The 19,351-nt window shown below is 41.8% G+C and overlaps 1 protein-coding gene and 1 long non-coding RNA gene across 3 annotated transcripts in view; one reads left to right on the top strand and one right to left on the bottom strand.

Annotated features, from left to right (window-relative positions):
* LOC138259816 (galectin-4-like) overlaps positions 1-19,351 on the top strand; it is a 300,965-nt gene that overhangs the window by 85,918 nt on the left and 195,696 nt on the right. For both annotated transcript variants that reach the window (XM_069207710.1, XM_069207709.1), the window contains exon 2: positions 12,543-12,631. In XM_069207710.1, coding sequence (XP_069063811.1) covers positions 12,543-12,631 — 89 coding nt within the window. The remainder of the gene's footprint in view (positions 1-12,542; positions 12,632-19,351) is intronic.
* Positions 9,383-11,168, bottom strand: LOC138259815 (uncharacterized). Its single transcript, XR_011198763.1, has 2 exons — positions 11,057-11,168; positions 9,383-10,354 (listed from the first exon to the last, which is right to left on the bottom strand). It is a non-coding gene; the product is annotated as an uncharacterized lncRNA (long non-coding RNA).

Below are 19,351 nucleotides of genomic sequence, written 5' to 3'. Positions count from 1 at the left end.
TGTATGATCTAAAAAGCTTTTCTCCACAGGAGACAGTAAGCATGTTAAATTGTTGCGGTGTGCATAAGCAGTTCCAAATGTTAGTGTTGGCTCAAAGAATCCTCTAACTAATTTTATATCATGCTCTTTAGCTAGCTTATTTAAGAATTCAATAACAGGCACAAAAGAAAACACAACATCTAAATTTGAATAAAAATATTGCACATGCTCTTGATCATAAAATCTTGTTAGTAGCAAGCTACAGCTGATCCCATACGTAAGAGGGAGGCTATGATAAGTAACTCCCTCCTGCACAGATTAAGGAATTTTAGTACATACATAACAGTCTTTCGCATCCATAGTTTCCACATACTCATTTAGTAAGCGATAGAAAACATTAGTAGAAAGTTCCCCTTTTGTATTAGTTCCCTCATGCAGATGTCTTGCGTCTTGCTCAAATTTCTCCCATGGTGATAGTTTATTAGTTGTAGTGATAGTTTCTGGTTTTGAAGTTGCATTTATAGTTTCACTCTCTCTCCATGGCATTCCCACAATCACTCCCACAATCATTATTGCGCATACAACACCTATCATAAGTCCTAACCAACCACACACCTTACTTCCTTTGTTACTATAAGCCATGTTTGTATAGAATCAGAATAGTAAATCGACAATCAACTTAGGATGGCAAACTCTTTCTGCGTATTTACAGCGTCTTCTCTCACTCCAGGACCCTTTTCGTCAGTTCAGGTTAGCAGCTTGTCGCAATTCTGTTTTTTGATGTCAAATCCAGGTTTAATTGTCTCTTTCCGGTAGATTTATAAAGCCTTTTTTTTTCTTTTAATATATTTTCCAAGGTTTTCTGTTGTTGTTTTCCTTCAGGTACCGTAGTATTGGCCTGGCACTTCTCGATCAAAACAAAATGCCAAGAATTCTTGTTGCCATTCAGAGGTTGTAGCATATGCCCATTCAGGACCTGTGTACCTTTGGTTTGCTATTCTCTTTCTTTTTAATCTTCGTTCACCTTGCTGTTCTCCTTCACTCAGATCATCCGCCTGTGAGGTATCGCTTTCTTCTATTATTGTCTCGTTTGTTAATTCTCTTATTCTAAAAGGCGACTTTTTCGGCCATGTATCACCTCTATGTGTCTTGTTTCGGTATTTTCCTTCGGGACGCTGGACAGCACCCTCCTCTTGTGATATGGTGTTTTCTCCTGATAAGCTTGGAACTTGATCAGAAGATTCTGATTTGTTCTGATTTAAATTTACCACTTCTCCGTCTCTCTCTCCTTCCTGTTCGATACTGTATTCAGGCTCTGAATTGTATTCGTCTTCTTCTGGGAGAACCTCTCCTTGCCTTTGTTCTCCTGCTGCCTCCACTGAGATTGGCACTCCGTCACCTCTCTCGAACTCTCTGATAGTGTGAGGGACGCGGCTGTTCTCAGCGGGCTCTCCTGTAGTCTCAGATCTTTCTTGACTGATATCTGACTCTGAGACTTCTCCCCTCGAAGTTGCTGTACTGGAATTTTCAAGTTTCTCTTCAACAGGACACGTTACCTTTTTTGTATGGCTGGCATGTATCCAGTTGGGAACCCCGGCACACTTCACAGCAGTAGTGGTCGTCAATATCACTTGATATGGCCCTTTCCAACGCAGCTCAAGACACGATTTTCTTACGTGCTTCTTGACAACCACCCAATCTCCAGCTTGCAGAGAGTGTCCTGGTTCGCCGATTGGTGGTAACGTGTTAGCTTCCACCTGGTGAGAGAAAGAGCGTATCACGTCAGCTAAACTTTTGCAGTAATCCAACACCATATCATCTGTAATATTCACTAGGGCATTTGCAGGTACCGCTGGTAACCTCATTGCTCTACCCATGAGGATTTCATGGGGGGACAATCATGTTTTCTTATCTGGTGTGTTTCTCATGGACATCAATACTAGCGGTAATGCATCTGGCCACTTCATGTTTGTTGCTGCACACATTTTCGCTATTCTTGATTTTAAGGTACCATTCATCTGTTCAACTAGTCCTGATGCTTCAGGGCGATAGCTACAGTGTAACTTCTGCTCGATGTTGAGTGCTGCACACAGAAGCTTGATCACCTCATTGTCGAAGTGTCTTCCCCTATCTGATTCTATAGAAACCGGGAACCCGAATCGTGGTATTAATTCCCTCAGTAATAGTTTTGCAACTGTGAGACTGTCATTTCTACGTGTAGGGTATGCTTCAATCCAATGACTGAAAACACACACAATCACCAACACGTACTTCAATCCTCCACAAACAGGCATTTCAATGAAATCCATTTGTATTCTATTAAATGGACCTCCAGCTCTTCCAATGTGGCTCAAATTTACCACTATTCCTTTTCCAGCATTCATCTGTTGACAGATGATGCACCTGTGACAAGTAATTTCTGCGGCATGTCTGAATTTTGGATTAAACCAATCAACTTTAAAAGATCTGATCATGGCGTCTCTTCCTAAATGTGCTTGCCCATGATATAATCGGGCAAATTGTGACAGAAGACTATTAGGTAAGACCAACTTCCCATCATCTGAGACCCATATATCATCTGCTCTTTGTACACATTGCATTTTCTGCCAGGAACGTTTTTCTTCTTTGTTAGCACGGTTTTGTAGTGTCTTTAACTCATCTAAAGTATCAACCACTTGTAATGCTAGATTCAAAGTTGTATCGTTTTCAGGTTGAGGTAGCAATTCCCACTGCTCTTTGAATGATATACAATTCAATGCACAAAATCTTGCAACCTGATCTGCATAACCATTCCCCATCGCAACAAGTCTTGTGATCTGGTGTGAGCACTGCACTTTACCACGACGATTTCAAGAGGTAACTGAATTGCATGTAACAAATCTCTTATTTGTTCTCCATTTTTCACTGGTGATCCGGAGGAAGTCATAAAAACCCTTTGTGACCAGATCTGACCAAAATCATGTACAATTCCAAATCCGTACCTGCTGTCAGTATAGATTGTAACGTTCAAATTCACAGCAGCATGGCAGGCCTTTGTAAGAGCTATTAATTCTGCCACTTGTGCGGAAAATACCTTTTCAAGCCAAGAGGCCTCAACTATGCCAGATATTGTACATACTGCATAGCCGGCTCTTAATGTCCCTGTTGAATCTCTTAAACAGGACCCATCCACAAACATAATGCAATCGTTTTCTTTTAATTGGATGTCCTGTATGTCTGGGCGAGGTTTGGTACAGAGGTCAGTCACCTCAAGACAATCATGCTCAAATTCTTCCCCCTCTTTGATTTCTGTATTCTCATTGGGAAGTAGAGTTGCCGGGTTCAGTACTGTGCATCTTTTCAGTGTAATATTTGGTGATCCCAAAATAATCGTTTCATATTTGGTAAGTCGTGCATTTGTCATATGTTGTGTGTTAGTTCGTGTCAGCAGAATTTCAACAGAATGTGGAACCAAAACTGTCAAAGGGTATCCCATGACTATGCCCTCGCATTGTGAAAGGCTTTGACCAACCGCTGCAACTGCTCGCAAACAACCCGGTAGGGCTGCTGCAACAGGATCCAAAGTAGCTGAAAAATATGCTACAGGGCGATTTGCATCTCCGTGGACCTGTGTTAAAATAGACAAAGAACAAGCATCACGTTCATGACAAAACAACAGAAAAGGTTTCTCATAATCAGGCATTCCTAATGCTGGGGCCCTGCACATGCATTCCTTCAGCTCCAAGAATGACTCAAGTTCTTCTTTTGTCAAAGTGATTGTATATGGTTCATCTTTGCCATCTTTCCCTGTCAATTTTATTAGGGGCTTTGCAATGATTGAGAAATTGGGTATCCATTGACGGCAATAACCCACCATTTCCCAAAACATCCTGACATCTCTTTTTGTTGTTGGGGGATTCATTTGTATGACAGCTGTTATTCTCTCCTTTGATATCCTTCGGGATCCTTTTTCAATTAGATGCCCCAAATATTTTACTTCTTTCTGACAGTATTGCAGTTTCTTAGGTGACACCTTATGCCCGTTCTTTCCCAAATGGTTCAACAATGCAATAGTATCATATTTACAACTGTCTCTGGTTTTGGATGCAATCAACAAGTCATCAATGTACTGCACAAGAATTGAATTAAAAGGCAGCACAAGAGGTTCCAAATCCTTCTTTAATATCTGATTAAAGATGGATGGTGACTCAGAAAATCCTTGAGGGATTCTGCACCAACTGTACACCTTATCCAGGAATTTGAAACTGAACAAAAATTGGCTGTCCTCATGCAGCGGTATTGAGAAAAATGCCTGTGATAGGTCTACTACGGTAAACCGTTCAGCATCGCAAGGAACTTGGAACATTATTACCGCTGGGTTAGGAACCACAGGGCGGCATTTTATCACAATTTCGTTTATTTTTCTCAAATCCTGCACAATTCGAACTTTCCCACAGGGCTTTCTCAAACCCATAATAGGTGAGTTACACGGACTGCTTAAAACGTCTTTCAAAACTCCTTGCCTGAGAAAATCTGCAATTATCTGTGTCACTTCAATGAGTACGTCTTGAGTCATGTGATATTGTGGTACTTGTGGGAATACTGCATTTGGTCTTATCTGCACCTTGACTGGTTTGACTCCTTTAATTAATCCAACCTCTTTTCCTGTCAAGTCCCACACTCTCTCTGTTACGGACCCTTGTAGGTCAGCAGGTAAGTCAATTAGAGTGAACACTGGGAATAAAGTAATTAGAGGGTAATCTTCGCTCGTCTCCCCTCCTTCTGTGAGCTGGCCCTCATCTCCTTCATCATCACTGTTTGTCTGAACTTCTATTCCATCATTGGAACAGGTAATTGAACATTTAGTTTTACATAGTAAGTCCCTTCCCAGTAGAGATACTGGACTTGAGTCGCATACGACAAACCTATGCAGGCCTTGGAAATTTCCAATTTCAACCTGTACTGGGTCAGTAATTGGATTTGTCAAATACTGATTAGCGACACCAACCACTCGTATAGTGCTTCCCGATAGGGGTAATCTCGGTACTTCCACACTGCGGACTGTAGAGCGTGTAGCTCCAGTGTCAACCAAAAATGAGACTTTATAGCCCATTACTTTTCCCTCTACATATGGGCCTCTCTGATCTACTTCTAATGAGGCTGCAAGCCTGCACTCTTCACTGTCTGAACTGTCATCTGACCATTCTTCATTCATCTCATTTTCACCTCGTAATGGGAATTGTTGTACAGTATTGTTTTGACTCGTCACCTGACCTGTGACCTGCTGAGGAAGCGTCACCTGTTGCTGACCCATCGGGGCTAGGGGTAACTGCATTTGCTGTCTAGGCACCATAGGAATCTGCTGTTGCATCGTTTGCATGGGCACGTTTTGAAAACGCGGCAGTAACATTTGTTGCATTGGTTGTACCCCTGGCATTTGTATCAAATTATTCTGTAAGTTCGGGTTCTGTTGTCTCATTCTTGGACCTCGCGGATTCTGCTGTTCACCGACACTCATGCCCTGCTGAACTGTACCATCATGCACCATATTTGGACAATCCCGCTTCCAATGTCCCATGCCCCGCATGCATGGCATGGTGACATCCTCTTCACTACTTGCCCGTCATTTTGAACGACAACATTATTCATGTCCAAACTACGATTCACAAAACCTCGGCCTCTACCTCTCGGCTGTACCTGAAACCCACCGTTCATTTGCGGTTGCTGGTGCATCATCTGCTGAACACCATTTCCCTGAATTCCAGCTTGTGCAGCTCTTATCTGCATCACCATCACTTTCTCTTTCAGCTTTTTCTGTTTTAACTCAATTTCATCACTACAGTATTTCGCATACTGCAACACCATATCAATCGGTTTAGCTTGCCAACAAATCAAATGGTTCTTAATCATATGACCAACCTCTGGTCTCAACCCTTCAACAAATCTGAACACAAGATGATCCATGTCTTTCGGCTCAATCGTCTCAGTACCACTGTAATGTTTAAATGCTTTTAACAATCTCTCATAATAGGCATGTATTGATTCCTTAACCTCTTGCGAAGTCCGGTCGATTTTCTGCCAGTCGGTCACCTTTGGTGACACCTTTTGTTTAAAAAATTCAATGACTTTATGATAATATTTCATCACCTCTTCAGAAGGTGCTCCAGTCACTTTATCCCTCGCTGGTTCCTTCGTGTGCCAAGTTACCCCTCTTTTGCACTCAAGCCACAAATCCGGTGGAACAATAATCTCAAACAAAGTATTTAAGTCTTCCCAAAGACATTTTGCAAGCTTCACAAATCTATCTGACTGTTGATACCACTCGATCGTTTTTTCTCTCAACCTTGGTAATCATTCGTAAAGGACAAAATATCTCCCCTGGACCAAGGCACATGCACCAAAACACCACCAGCTGTTTCTCTCATGGGCAGGATTTTTACTGAATCCAGATTGGGTGTGGTCGCTGTTTCAATAGACCCTGGGCTATCCCTCTTCCCTTTGTCTCTTTTCTTTGCCCATCGATTTTCCCATTTTTCTAATGCTCCCCAGATTTGCGCACTCTGCAGCAATTCTTTCAGGTGTGTCTTCATGCCTGCGGATCTCATGTGATCAAAATCTTTAGTGTTGAAGTCTAATCTGTAGCTTCTTTTCAAATGCTTCGTGTTACCAATATCAATATTGTATCTGTCTGCCAAGTTTGCTAATCTCTGGTGTATTTTCCCTACTTCTTTGGTAATCTTAGGGCATAAGTATCTTAATTCTGCCTCAGTGTAAGACTCCAACCTATTTACTCCCATTGTTCCATCCACCAATTCAGCAGCTTCTGCTCCTAGTCGTACTAGATTCAGGTATTCATCTTGTTTTTCCTTTTCTGGTTCGACTGTAGTCGCTGTAGTCTTTTGTGATGTGCAAGTTTTCTCTAACCACTCATTTAACTGTTGTACTGTAAAACCCTGCAGTGAAATGTTCCCTGCATGTATCATTGGAGTACGTGAGGTATTCGTACTCATAGTTTGGGGAGTCAGGACTCCCAACCCTGCTTGTCGCATTGCCTCAAGAGGTGCCCCTATTGGACTGAGGTCCATTAAGGGTCTTGATTGTTCGCAAACCTGTCCTCCCTGGGCCATTATTTGGGGAGTTCTAATAGGCCCTCCTCTTATCATTTCATTAGTCATAACTCCCTGTTCGCATGTCCCTGTTTTCTCCTGTGCATATAATGGTACCGGGGGACCAACAGTAATAGGTAGTGATATAGCGGCAGGTGTCTTACCTGATCCCAAGCTTCTTGGAGCTTCAACACCATAGGTCTGCTCTAATAATCCTGGTGCAGGTTCTTTCAAAGGACCCGCTACTGGGTTATACCCCGGTATCAGTTGTGGCGGTTGTGACACTAACTGTGGGGTTGACTCAATCTGTATTAACCTTGGCTTTGTATATATCGGGTCTGGCGGCACCACCAAGTTCATAGTAGTCTCGAGTACTGGAACATCGGGGTAAATTCTTTTTATCTGTGGTGGAGGTTGTAACTGTATCGGCGAGTCTGGTGCAGTGGGTACACTGACACCATTTTGTATCAAAGCTGTATCGCTAGTCTGCACTGTATCAGTAACACCCTTCTCCTTCGTCTGGTTCCCAGGATCCAAGCTAGTACTTGGAGCACTGTCGTTCACCGCGTATGGTGGCGGACGGTCATGTAACAATCTATCCATAAACTCCTCATCCTCTGAATCATCCTCTTCTTCCCAAGACCTTTTTTGTTCTTTAACTTTGCCTGAGTCTTTGTTAGTTTTGCAAGAAGCTTTCTTTCCCTGTGTCTCTTCTCCCTGTGTTATCGCTGGAAAAAGCTTTAACCCATCCACTATTCCTCGTCTCCACATTTTGTTTTCATTATCCCACCTAGCCTCTGCATAGGTTTTTTCTGCCCTTGTCAATCTTCTGTGAAATCTTTCTTGTCTATGTTTAAGAGCCATCAGGTCCCAAATTGCCAAAGCCTCATATTGTGCCGGTCTGGGAGGTGGTTTCTGCGTACTTAACATCCACCTCAGATTTTCTAACACCTTTTGATTAAATGTTCCATGTTCCGGAAACGCTAGACACCCCTCTTTCTCTGTCAACTTGCGCCATTGTTTTATCCATAAACAAGGTGCAACACCCTTTTCCTCCATAACTGTATAGGCTGGAGTACCCTCGGGTGGTGTAGGTTCCCCGTCGGTTGCGACAATGTACACATCTCCCCTCAAAGCGCTTTTGAATGCCTTAACAAAATTCATTTTATTTTATATTTAATCAGTAAACGGCTTAGTTCCCAGGACACTCTTCACCTGCCCTTTGCTCACCCTATTGCCTCTCACGAACGGCAGCCAATCCGTGCGCGACCCCTCTCGACATCTGACCTATCCCAGCGCGGCACCACTGACGTCACACTCATACACTCTGCAGCTGACAAAGTCTTGCGGCTTGTCCACGCCTCACTAACTCATACAGTTCATACAAACTAATGCGATTTATTGCAGACACTTTAAAATGACAATACAAATCTGCTGATTTACTACAGGAAGGGTAACACATTCGCTTCAGAACTTTACAGAGATTTCACTTGAAGCCTCGGCCGCTACTCTCTCCTTCTCAGATCCCACATGTGCAAGCAGAATTCGACCCGCAAATCCTACTCTCGACTTGTCAATGACTCCCTCTAGTGCACTTTAGAGCTTGTCAAATCTCCATCAAAGGTTTCATACATACGTTGTGACTCAAACTTGACTTGTCAACCACGCCCGATTGACCTATTGAACCGCACAGATTACAACATAAACCAATTTAACATCATACTCCGGAGTCTTAGATCTCAATAGGCCCGTATACAACAACCAACCACGTGGATAATTTTGAAGAATAAGCGCTGCATTCACATGAAGTGCGCCGACTTCCCTACTCTCATACTGTGGAGTACGCCCACTCCTGCTAAACGACACTTATTTTGGCCTAAATACACACAAATCTTCACAATCTCCTGCAAGATGCATAAGCTTTGAGCAAGCGCAAAAACCCTAACCACATATACTATGGCGCCGAGAACATTCCCAACTCATCTGGGCAGGCTCCGAGATCCCGGGAAAGCCCATGGCGAACCTAGCCAATCATCGTTTTGCCAAATTTCATTATCACAGAAAACAAAATTAAAAATGAAAACTCCGTCCTAGGGCCCCCAAGGGCCAAACCGTCGCTCTGCTACCAGAACTGTTAACGCGTCCGTCTATGTCAATTTATACACATCAGGACTCGTTTTAGGTCGATGAACCTTTGGACCCAGTGGTGAGTCTCCGTAAAATGAGATTACCAAGCATCAAAATATATTTCACAATAACCATTAATGAACCTTCGGCGCATTTATTAGTTCTCAGACTCAAATAACCACACCTTAAAGGAAGATTTTGTGAATTTATTCCCTATTGATTACAATCTAATAATAAACGTATTAATCTCAAAACCAAGAAGCATAAGAGCATAATCACAAAGTGGCAACTTACGATAAACTTTCAGCAATGCGATGATCAGAATTATAGGATAGATACGTTAGCAAAGAATAGATCATAGTGCATAATAAACCATAGAATATCAGTTCAGCATAGCTACATGTCAGTCACGTCAGTTCCGTCCGTCAAATGAATACCTCATCTAACCTCAAATTAGCATTAGCATGTTGGGCTTCATGCAAAACAATTTAGAACATCAATTTGGAAAACATCTAACTAAGATACCTAAGTAAACATACAGCAGTTGGTACCTAGAAAGAAAGGCAAATAGATTCCGTTAGCATTAATAATTACCCTCCTCGAGATAGGTCAGCATACAGGATCAGACTTTGTCTTCAGGACATCAGTTAGTTCCCCGTCAATCTATCTAAATTTAGAAGCAAGGGACACTCTCCTCATAAGGAGGAAAGTGTAATAGGGCAGTCTATGAGCTAGGATGATTTTGTCTAAATCTCAAATCACCAAATAGAGTGACAGAGTTTCTGGATGCAATCGATATCATTCCCTACCTAATGCGCGTCGTCTCTCGTGTCATGAGTTTTTATCCCCTTTTCGTAATACATTCCCCCACAATTCTATTGGTTAATAACTACACCCCATTATTGATAACCAATCAAATTATACATTAAGTAATGCATTTTTTGTTTCTCGATATTAACTCGTCTTCCAATTGGTCTTCATAATCAGCATTTTCGTAGGTGGTACTTCTGGGGTTACTTCACCATCTTGGCACACGTCTCAGGTCAAAAGTTCTCTTCCCCTCGTCTCATTGTCCTTGGAAGTGTCCATGTTTGTTTCTAATCACATAATTTTGAGCTAGAAGCTACTAGCATACGAATGTGAACATTCCTTCATGTTTCGAACTAGTACAGAAAGAACAATAGCTGGGTCATGGTCATTTGCAAGTGCGCACACAGAAGAAGCAGAAAAATATGCTTTTAAATGAGAGTTACACAGCTAGTTCGCGACTCATGCTAACTTAAGACATACGAGTTCTAATGAATACAGTTTTGATCATAATAATGTGTATAATTGAAAGATTAGTATTAATTCAGCATTAGTGTTCATAAATGAGTAAATCTTTACGTTTATTAATACTTTTAATTATTATTAATGTTGCTTTGTCAAATGTAAGCATTTCACGTCTATAATATATGATATTTAAACTACGCTCTCTCAGGGTCAAGGCTTACCATCCCCAAACTGAGACCGGGCTCCTTGGGACGCACGTTCTAAGGACTCACATAAACACTGTGCATAATCAATAAAAATAGTTATCAACACAGTTATGCGTAGCATTACAAAAATAATTGTATATATATGAAAAGCAACCATTGTCATGTGTAAACAAAGTGGCTATGAGCAAAAACGACTGTCAAAGAACATGAAGGTACACCTAATAATGCAATCGAAAGAATATATAGAAAGCCACAATTACCATACACAGATTCAATAGGGGGGTCTGTGTGTTTAAACTCGTCAGTTCAGGGCTGAATTAATAGCATGCCCCAGAAGCGGTGAAGTAGATTCACCCAAGTTAAGTTCAAAGATAGCGGCGTACTTACAATTTTGTTAAAGGTCCTTCGCTGTGGACCTACCCTCTAGACGGCGCCCCGCATTAGGTGTTCTGCGGGCGCTGTCAGAGTCCTAATAAGACGGCGCGAGAAGCCGGGAGTAACTGCTCCTTCCGGCTCGCGTGCGTCTGGGTGACTAAAAATAAAGGAAGGACTCGCGTTTGTGGCCGGTCGTGGAAATAAAGGAAGGACTAACTTCCTATGAGGCCAAAAGTACATGGGTCCTCGATACAGAGTATCTCACAGGACGGCATATGTGTAGTAATATAATAAATACGAACTCTACAATCAAATCGACTCATTCAGGGAAGAAACACTAACAGGATTTTGCTATCGTTATGTTAATTACGCACTGTCCTCAGTGTAATCTGTGGCTTGTTAGAAGTCAAAATAATTGGCTATTTAGCCACAGGTAGAAGTTCTGTTTCTGGGTAACCAGTGTGGAAGATAAGTCTAGGGATACAACATCCAAACCCCTTAATCTCAAAAATAATATGGTCCTTCATGACCTAAAAGGATCATCAAAAAAGGCAAAAACGATTCTGGCTCGTCAGATATGGTTCATTTGAACACAAAAAATTATTAATGTCTTAAAGGACGCAGGTTTAGCACTGCATTTTCTGTTTTCGTTCAGTGCTAAAATTACAGGAAGTTGTTAAGGTGGTGCCAAATCACACCTGGCGATTTTCTGATGATGCATTTCAAGGTCAGAGTGTAGCACAGCACTGCCTGTGAAAATGTGGTGCAGGGTGTCCCTGCATGTGATTAATGATGAATAAAAACACTGCCTTTAAACCTATGCTGGGGTTGCAGTACTAAAATCCGACACTAAGATTCTTATTTCGCAAGCAGGCACAACTGCAACATGTTGCATGCATCTGTAGCAAGCACACGTGGCATGACGCGACATAGTATGACATGCACTCAGCATGTTGGCTTGGTGCTAAGCATATCAATATTTATTGCCCTATTTGGTCTCATGTTTGTTTTTATTTACTTTTACTAGCAACTATCTTTTGTATTTTACGAAGTTGTCTTGTTCTATTGATTGCACAAGGTGCATCTCAGAGATATTCACGAAAGTTTTGAGAATTAAGGGCCAACTCACATTTACATAGAAAGCTATAAAGTTTTGTTTTTGTAAGTAGAGGTGATTGACGGCCACTAAGTTAAGTCTTCAAAATGAGAAATCATTCGTGTTGCTTTGTTTGAGATGTGTTGACCAGCTGGTGGGTGGGAACAGACTTTAGTGTAATTAGAAGGATTGTGATGATTTGCTTTGTGCAACATTAAGGAGTTTAAGAGTAAAACTATTCTATATTGTGGAGGGATAAATAGTGGTTTATGGTCTGATTCAAACTTAATGCAAATGTGTTTGATTGAAAGTTGGGTGGAGGTACTTGCGATCCTATCACACTCCTCTGCCCTGAATGGTCTTTCTTACTCATGCTGACTCCTTTTCTCTGATCTCTTTCAGTGTGTGCCCGTCCAGTGCCCTATCTATGGAGGAATCAGTGATGGGAAAATGATTATCGTTCAAGGGCAAGTCCTCAACCACATTAAAAGGTTTGTGTGAACGTCTTTCTCATTCAAAAATAAAAAAAATAACATTCCGGTTATGAGTGCCATGTGACATTGTGGTAAGGTGATTTCATTCATAATTTTAATAGCGAGGAAAAACAGTAGCTTAGTCTGGTTTAAATGCATCTGATCCTCTGACTGTTTTTAAATCTTATCCTTTGATCAGAATTGACATACAGCATTACTCCAAGCATCACATGTTACATTCCCATCTTTCAGTCACAGAGATTCTAGTCAGGTGTGCAGGTGCAAAATAAAAGTCCCAGCCTGCATTGAAAAAGCTGTGTGAACCTAGCCTGTTCTTTTTTTCAGGCCTGCCTGATGTTGTCAACAGTAAAGCTGAGTTCTTAGCCCAATGGAGATGTTCCATACGTTGTATTCAAGTTTGATTGCACAGCCTAGTTTCTGGTGGTTTGGTGTGCACCCAGTTGTCATGTGTGACTACTGTCCCTGCCAGATAACTGTCAGTTGGTAGCAGCTGTTTGGAAACAGGACACAGACCTTCTTAGATGTAACCCGGAAAGCGATGTCCACTACTGGTATCGCCGCTTTATTGGAGTTGGCAACGTCAACTATGTATGTGGTGCCTGTGATACATCTACATGGTGTGAGTGGGACCAGGGGGAATGAGTAGGGAGTATGATGATCATTTGGGTTACAGAATGTGTCCCTTCATAAGATGGAGGCTGTCTTGGAGTTAGGCTTCATTCTATGTGTGGGTTACAGCATCTGCGTCCTGGATGCCCTGCTCAGAAGCTGTAGCTGCCTTGTGAATTCTGGCAAATATACAACTGCTCACCTGCCAAAAATGTTTTACGCCAAGGCCCAAAGCTCCCGTAAACATGGCTTGAAATATATTGGGACTACTAACAAAACACATTGAGTGATTCGAACCATCATTTGCAGTATCCACCATGCCAAAAGTTAGGGAAAGAAGGTAAGAGATGCACACTATCCCTATCCCTATTTGAGGAGAACTTCAAATTTTAAATAAAGTTGACCTTTTGGTTAGACTTGGCTTCTTTACTGCAAATGCAAATCGGTAGCCTGTTTCTGCTGTGAGAAAAATAATCTCTTTCCACAGCACAAAAACGTCCTTTCTCAGGGACATGGACTTTTTTTTTATCTCCTTCTCAAGAGCTGGGAACAAGCTTGAAGATATGGAACAGCGGTACTATTGAGGCCTTCTTCTTAAATAAGGAAGTTGTACTAACTAGTGAAAAGAAAAGAGCAGACCACTGACCAACAGGACAACAAGCAGGGGTCAGCTGACTGAAGCCTGTTTGGATTGCGTCTCAGAGGAGTGAGCTGCCGAGGTTAGTTGCAATGACGAACTTGCAGCTCTCTGGCCAGAATCGCTAAAACACAACCGTGTGAGCATGAGGCCAAAACATGTAGAAGTGCGAAGAGATGACACTGTATCTTCAACAAAAGCCAAAGAGTTTTTGATTTCCACCCCTGGTCGTGAGGTAGTGCATCACTGCCTGTGGACAGTTATATTACTTTTGAATCGCTTTACTGATTTTTCACTTTAACCATCAAGAGACAGCTGTGTTAAAAATCGTGATTGACCACTCAATGTAAATCCTACTTCCATCCAGCGGAATCTGTGCTCTTAATGGACGCCCTCAGTTCCATGGTTCCCTGCAACAAAAGGCCTGCCAGTAATCAGCATGTTTTGTAATTGAACCCTCATTGTTTAGTACCTACTGCAGTGCTAAATCCACTTTAGTGCACTGTACCCATTATGATTGTAGGGTTTCTAATCTGGTGCTTCGCTCCTGTGATTATGCTCAGCAAACTGGACCATGGCTACTGTATACCAAGCAGCCCAGTTAACTGAATCCAAACTATGTGTGAACCAGCCTTTGGAACCTTGAAGATCTTTGGACGTAGGTGGGGCTCCTTTTTCAACTTTGGATGGAAAGATTAAATATTTGCTAGTCTTTAGACACTATGCTGTGCTTAAATTGCCCCTTGAATGACCAAGAATTTAGGTCGCTGTGCAGACAGGCTATATCTAACTTGATGCATTGTATAATATGTGGGAGCCTGCAATCCCTGTAAAAACGTCTGTCTGTAATTTGCTAACTACAGTCAAATTGCAGCATCCTATTGTCACCTGTAATAAAGAAATTACATCGATGCTTAACTATAATAAATAATTAAAGTTAAATTAAGACATCTTAGTGCCTGCTGCCAGCTACCAAGTCGAAAGGCAGTTCACGAAGCATAATTACAGCTGCATTTGAAACAATGAAAACAAGAGCTGTCTTTTTATTATGCGTTTTTCTAAAATGAACAGTAAATAACAGAAAGGAGATATATGTGGTAACGTTTATTTTTTTGCATGTTGCGAGTCATTACAGGAAATATAGCAGTTCTCTCAAGTTTCTACAGAATCTGAGTTACAGCATTTTTAAAGTGGTTTACAATAAACTAAATCTAATATATTTTTTGCAAGAAATTAATAACCGCTTTTTAGTGTATATAATATCACCATAATAAAAGCTCTATGTTTACATTTCACACCTACCCCCGTACTATCTGTTTCATATGAAAAAGCAAGACACCAACATTTTTAAACGTTTGTAGGAAACGTAATGTGGCCATGTATTATAAGAAAAAAGTGCCCTCTGCTTTGTGTTTAAAGGATATTGCAAGTCATCCTGAAGTTCCCTGATCTGATACGGGAACCCGACCTAGAGCCTTGCTCCTCTATAAAGGCGCAGAACACCTCAGTAACTTCCAGTATCCTTGTAATGTACCCTGTTGGGTACTTAACTTCATATATAATTGCTGCCTGTTATTTCTGCTTCTTCGCTTGGTACGTACACGACCACAGTTAGCCCAAAGATCCTGAGAGTCTGAAATGAAACCCAAAACATAACATGGTGTTAGCAAAGGAGGCGAAAGTGGCATCAGTAACATTGCACTGATGTACTACTGGACATATAACCATAACTTCCACATATGTTTTAGTGTGTGGGGTTCTAGGAGCAAAACAAATTGAGGTTCCAACGTCAGGAACATAATTGTTTCCACAGCTCTATAAAAGGTTAGGGAACTGTGTGTTGCAAAGAGTAAATTTGCCTATTTATGTCGAGATTCCCAATCCACGAAATCCTAAAATTACCACCTTAAACTTTTATTTTGTTGACACACTCATCAGTTTGCTTTATATTTTAATTTAAATCTGTTTTATTTTTATTTTTGACGAAAAAACAATTGAGAATTTGGCAAAAATATGAATAATGGGCTTATATGTCATGAAAAGATACATTACCACCTTTGTATTAATAACGTGCATTACATGAGAAGGCTGCATTAGGGCATTGAGCATATCTCATATAAGTATTTCACCAGTAACAGTAAACAAGTATTGGGTTGCGTAAAAGTCAGCAGACTAGAGAGGTACAGTTCTCGGTGTCCATGATTAAATGTTTGTGGATGTACTTCTGTAGTGTCTTCAACATTCATCAGTTTGCTTTATACCTTCAGCAATTCTATATCTATTTCTATACTGTGATTTCTAGTCACTACTTTTTCCTGGATTCTGAGATCGTTTATGCAACACTCAAACATGTATCTGAACGCCATGTAACAGATAATAATCTCAGTGAAAGTCACATAAAACAATACCATTTTATCCTCTATGCACTGAGAAAAATGTCTCTCTAAAACCATATTCATCCCTTTACTAAAATTCTTCAGTTCTTTCATGGAGGCTTGAAACATGCTGCAGGCCTCTCCTTCTTCACTACTAACAGTCACTTCAAAAGGTAATCATTAATATATTTGCTTCCTCTATTCTCTCATTAAGGAGAGGTACTGCTTGCTTCCTTAAAGCTGAAAAATTCCCCACTGTAGCAAGAAGTTATGAATCAAACCATTTTTCCCATTCCTTCCATATTATTAAGGATTCCCTGTGTTCTGGCAAAACACAAGGGGTCGTGACATTAAGGTGACTGTTGTCTTAAAATAAATTTCAAGAGCAGTACCAACATAACACAGAAACAAAATGGGGGAGCGTGGGTAACAGCCCAAGATGGCGGATGCGTGAATCTGCAGCTCCCGGACACGAACACTTAAATATCAGATATCCGGCACAATCTATTACAATCTGCATCCCCAGTAACAATTAATGTGACCAGTGACAGCAAGACACCAGCTGTCATAAAAGGGTGCCCCGCTTGGAGCGGTAGAACCGTGTACTCATCCACGTGGGGCGCACTACAGTGGTGCAACTGCTGAGCTGGAGGCCTGGATCGCGAGGTCGATGCTGATGCAGGCCTGTCCTGCGGCCCAGTGGAGCCCCTGAGCAATTGCCCAGGCTGTCCTGCCCTGTAGGTTGGTGTTCCGTGGTGCAGGTGTGACCCAGCGAGGCAGTGGCCTGTGGCGTGGCTTTGGGTGACTGTGACTCAACTGGGAACCAACTGAGGCCCCCCTCTGAGAGCCCAGAGAACCCCAGCCATTGCAGAGATAAAATTAGGGCATCCTTCTCTCTGAGGGCCCTGAGAATCCATGGGCACATAGGGCCCGGCAGAACCCCTGGTGTTCCCCCTTGGCCACGTGCTCCAGTGTGCCTCCAGCATGGGCTGTGGTTCAGATTACCTACTGTATCAGCTTCTCAAATGCTTGCTTAATAAGTGGTTTTACCACAATGACTGTGTATTAACAGAATATTCTCTGCCAATGCTTGCTTGACAACCTGGGCATAAATTCTGAGCCCTGGCACCTGGATACATATCTCATGTCTATGCCTTCTTCCAAAGTGTCTACTTGCATCAATGGCAACTATTGATGCAGTGCCCGTGCCGCCACTAAGACCTATCGCCTGTTCAGTTGCTTATCTACAGTAGTGGCACCACCTGTCAGGAGTCACAGCATCACAAGACCACAATGGAATGCACAAAACCTAAAACACCAGGCACTCCACACTATGGGACACAGGAGACACCTGATCAAATGGTCATATAAAGGACTTAGAGCACATTTGGTAATCCCCTTAGACTCCCTTAGGCGCAAATGGAAGCTTGACATTACTAGGGCAATAACAGATAAAGAATGGTCCTTCCTATTACAATACCCATACCAAATCTTGCGGAATACACATTTTAAATTTATACAATTTTCAATATTTCATAGAGCCTACCTCATGCCACTTAGACTGAATTTGATTTTCCTGTTGGCCTCAACGTCCTACCCTAGGTGTCACATACCGAGTGCAAAATTGGTCCACATGTTGTGGTCGGGCCCACTCCTAGAGAATTACTGGGCCGAGGTTGGATCGACATTACTAAGCCTGATCGGGAAGGATCACTGGCACACACTGGCACATTGTATATTGGGCTTGTATCCCAGGCCCAAGTCAGCCAAGGTATCCTCCCGCTTGGCGGACCTGTTATTATTAATGACCAAATGATTATTGACACGTCACTGGAAATCTTCAAGACTCCCCTCAATACTCCAATAGAGAGAGGAGGTGGCACACTGGGGGATAGCAGAGAGTGCAGCAATCCGTAGAGAGGAGTACATCGGACACTGCAAATGGCCGATAGCTCTAGAATGGGACACTGTTCTAGACAAACTAAAAGCAGAGGATAGTGAGGAGGACGGTACTCACTAGGGCATCACAAGGATTATCCACTAACATCAGACCTATACCACCATCCCACCACAGAACCTATAATGTTATACTTCATGGATAAAGTTCCTGTGCTTATGCCAAGGCTCCAGGTAGCATTTTCTGACTGTTTAAGAGTCTGTGAATACTATACAAATAGATCAATTAAAATACCAGTCTGGTTCCCCTGCTGTTACGGCCCTTATGGGATAGAATCGCCCATGCCACCACAAACGATTCACATGTATGTCAGGCCATTGTTGGGAGGGATGGTGGGTTAGTGGGTTTATTGATGTGTTTGCATTTGTATTCTTTGTCCATTCAGGACACACTGAACAATTTTTTATTATGTTACTATTTGAGTCATGACGAGTTACACAATTCTATTACCACTTGTATTCAATTATAAACAGTGTATCTCTATGTAACTGGAAAATGTAAAATGCAATAACGTTTGTGATTTAAAAAACACAGAAACAAAATAAAGTAACTTACCTTGCAAAAATGTCAAGAAAACACAGCACACTAAAATTAGAAAAGATGAGATAGCCTAGGATTCTCAAACAGTGATTTTTATACACAACTTAAGAAAATGACTTGTGCAGTATTATTTCCTTTAGTATAACTGTAGTAATACCTCTAGAGGTTCCCAGGAAAAGAACAACCTTTGGCATAGCCAACAAGTCTTGTCCTTGGGACCTTATAAGTGTTTAGCCATGCAGAAAATGTAAACTTTATCAGAAATAAACTGTGTTTGTGCATTCCTTTATACACTTTGCATTAGACTGTATTGGTCAGAACATCCTCTAGAGGATACCACAATAAAATAGCATTTGGAAGAAACATGGGGCCAGATGTAGCAAGGGTTTTGCGACTCGCAAACGGCCAAAAACGCCGTTTGCGAGTCGCAAAAGCCTCACCGGAATGCAGAAATGCATTTTGCGAGTCGGCTCCGACTCGCAAAATGCATTTCCGACTCGCAAATAGGAAGGGGTGTTCCCTTCCTATTTGCGACTCGTACGCGGTCGCAAATGGACTCGCAGTTACCATCCACTTCAAGTGGATGGTAACCCACTCGC

This window comes from Pleurodeles waltl, chromosome 9 (assembly GCF_031143425.1).
Source record: "Pleurodeles waltl isolate 20211129_DDA chromosome 9, aPleWal1.hap1.20221129, whole genome shotgun sequence".
NCBI classification, from domain to species: domain Eukaryota; kingdom Metazoa; phylum Chordata; class Amphibia; order Caudata; family Salamandridae; genus Pleurodeles; species Pleurodeles waltl.
Note: the sequence above shows the minus strand (reverse complement) of the source record. Positions and strands in the feature narration are given on the sequence as shown.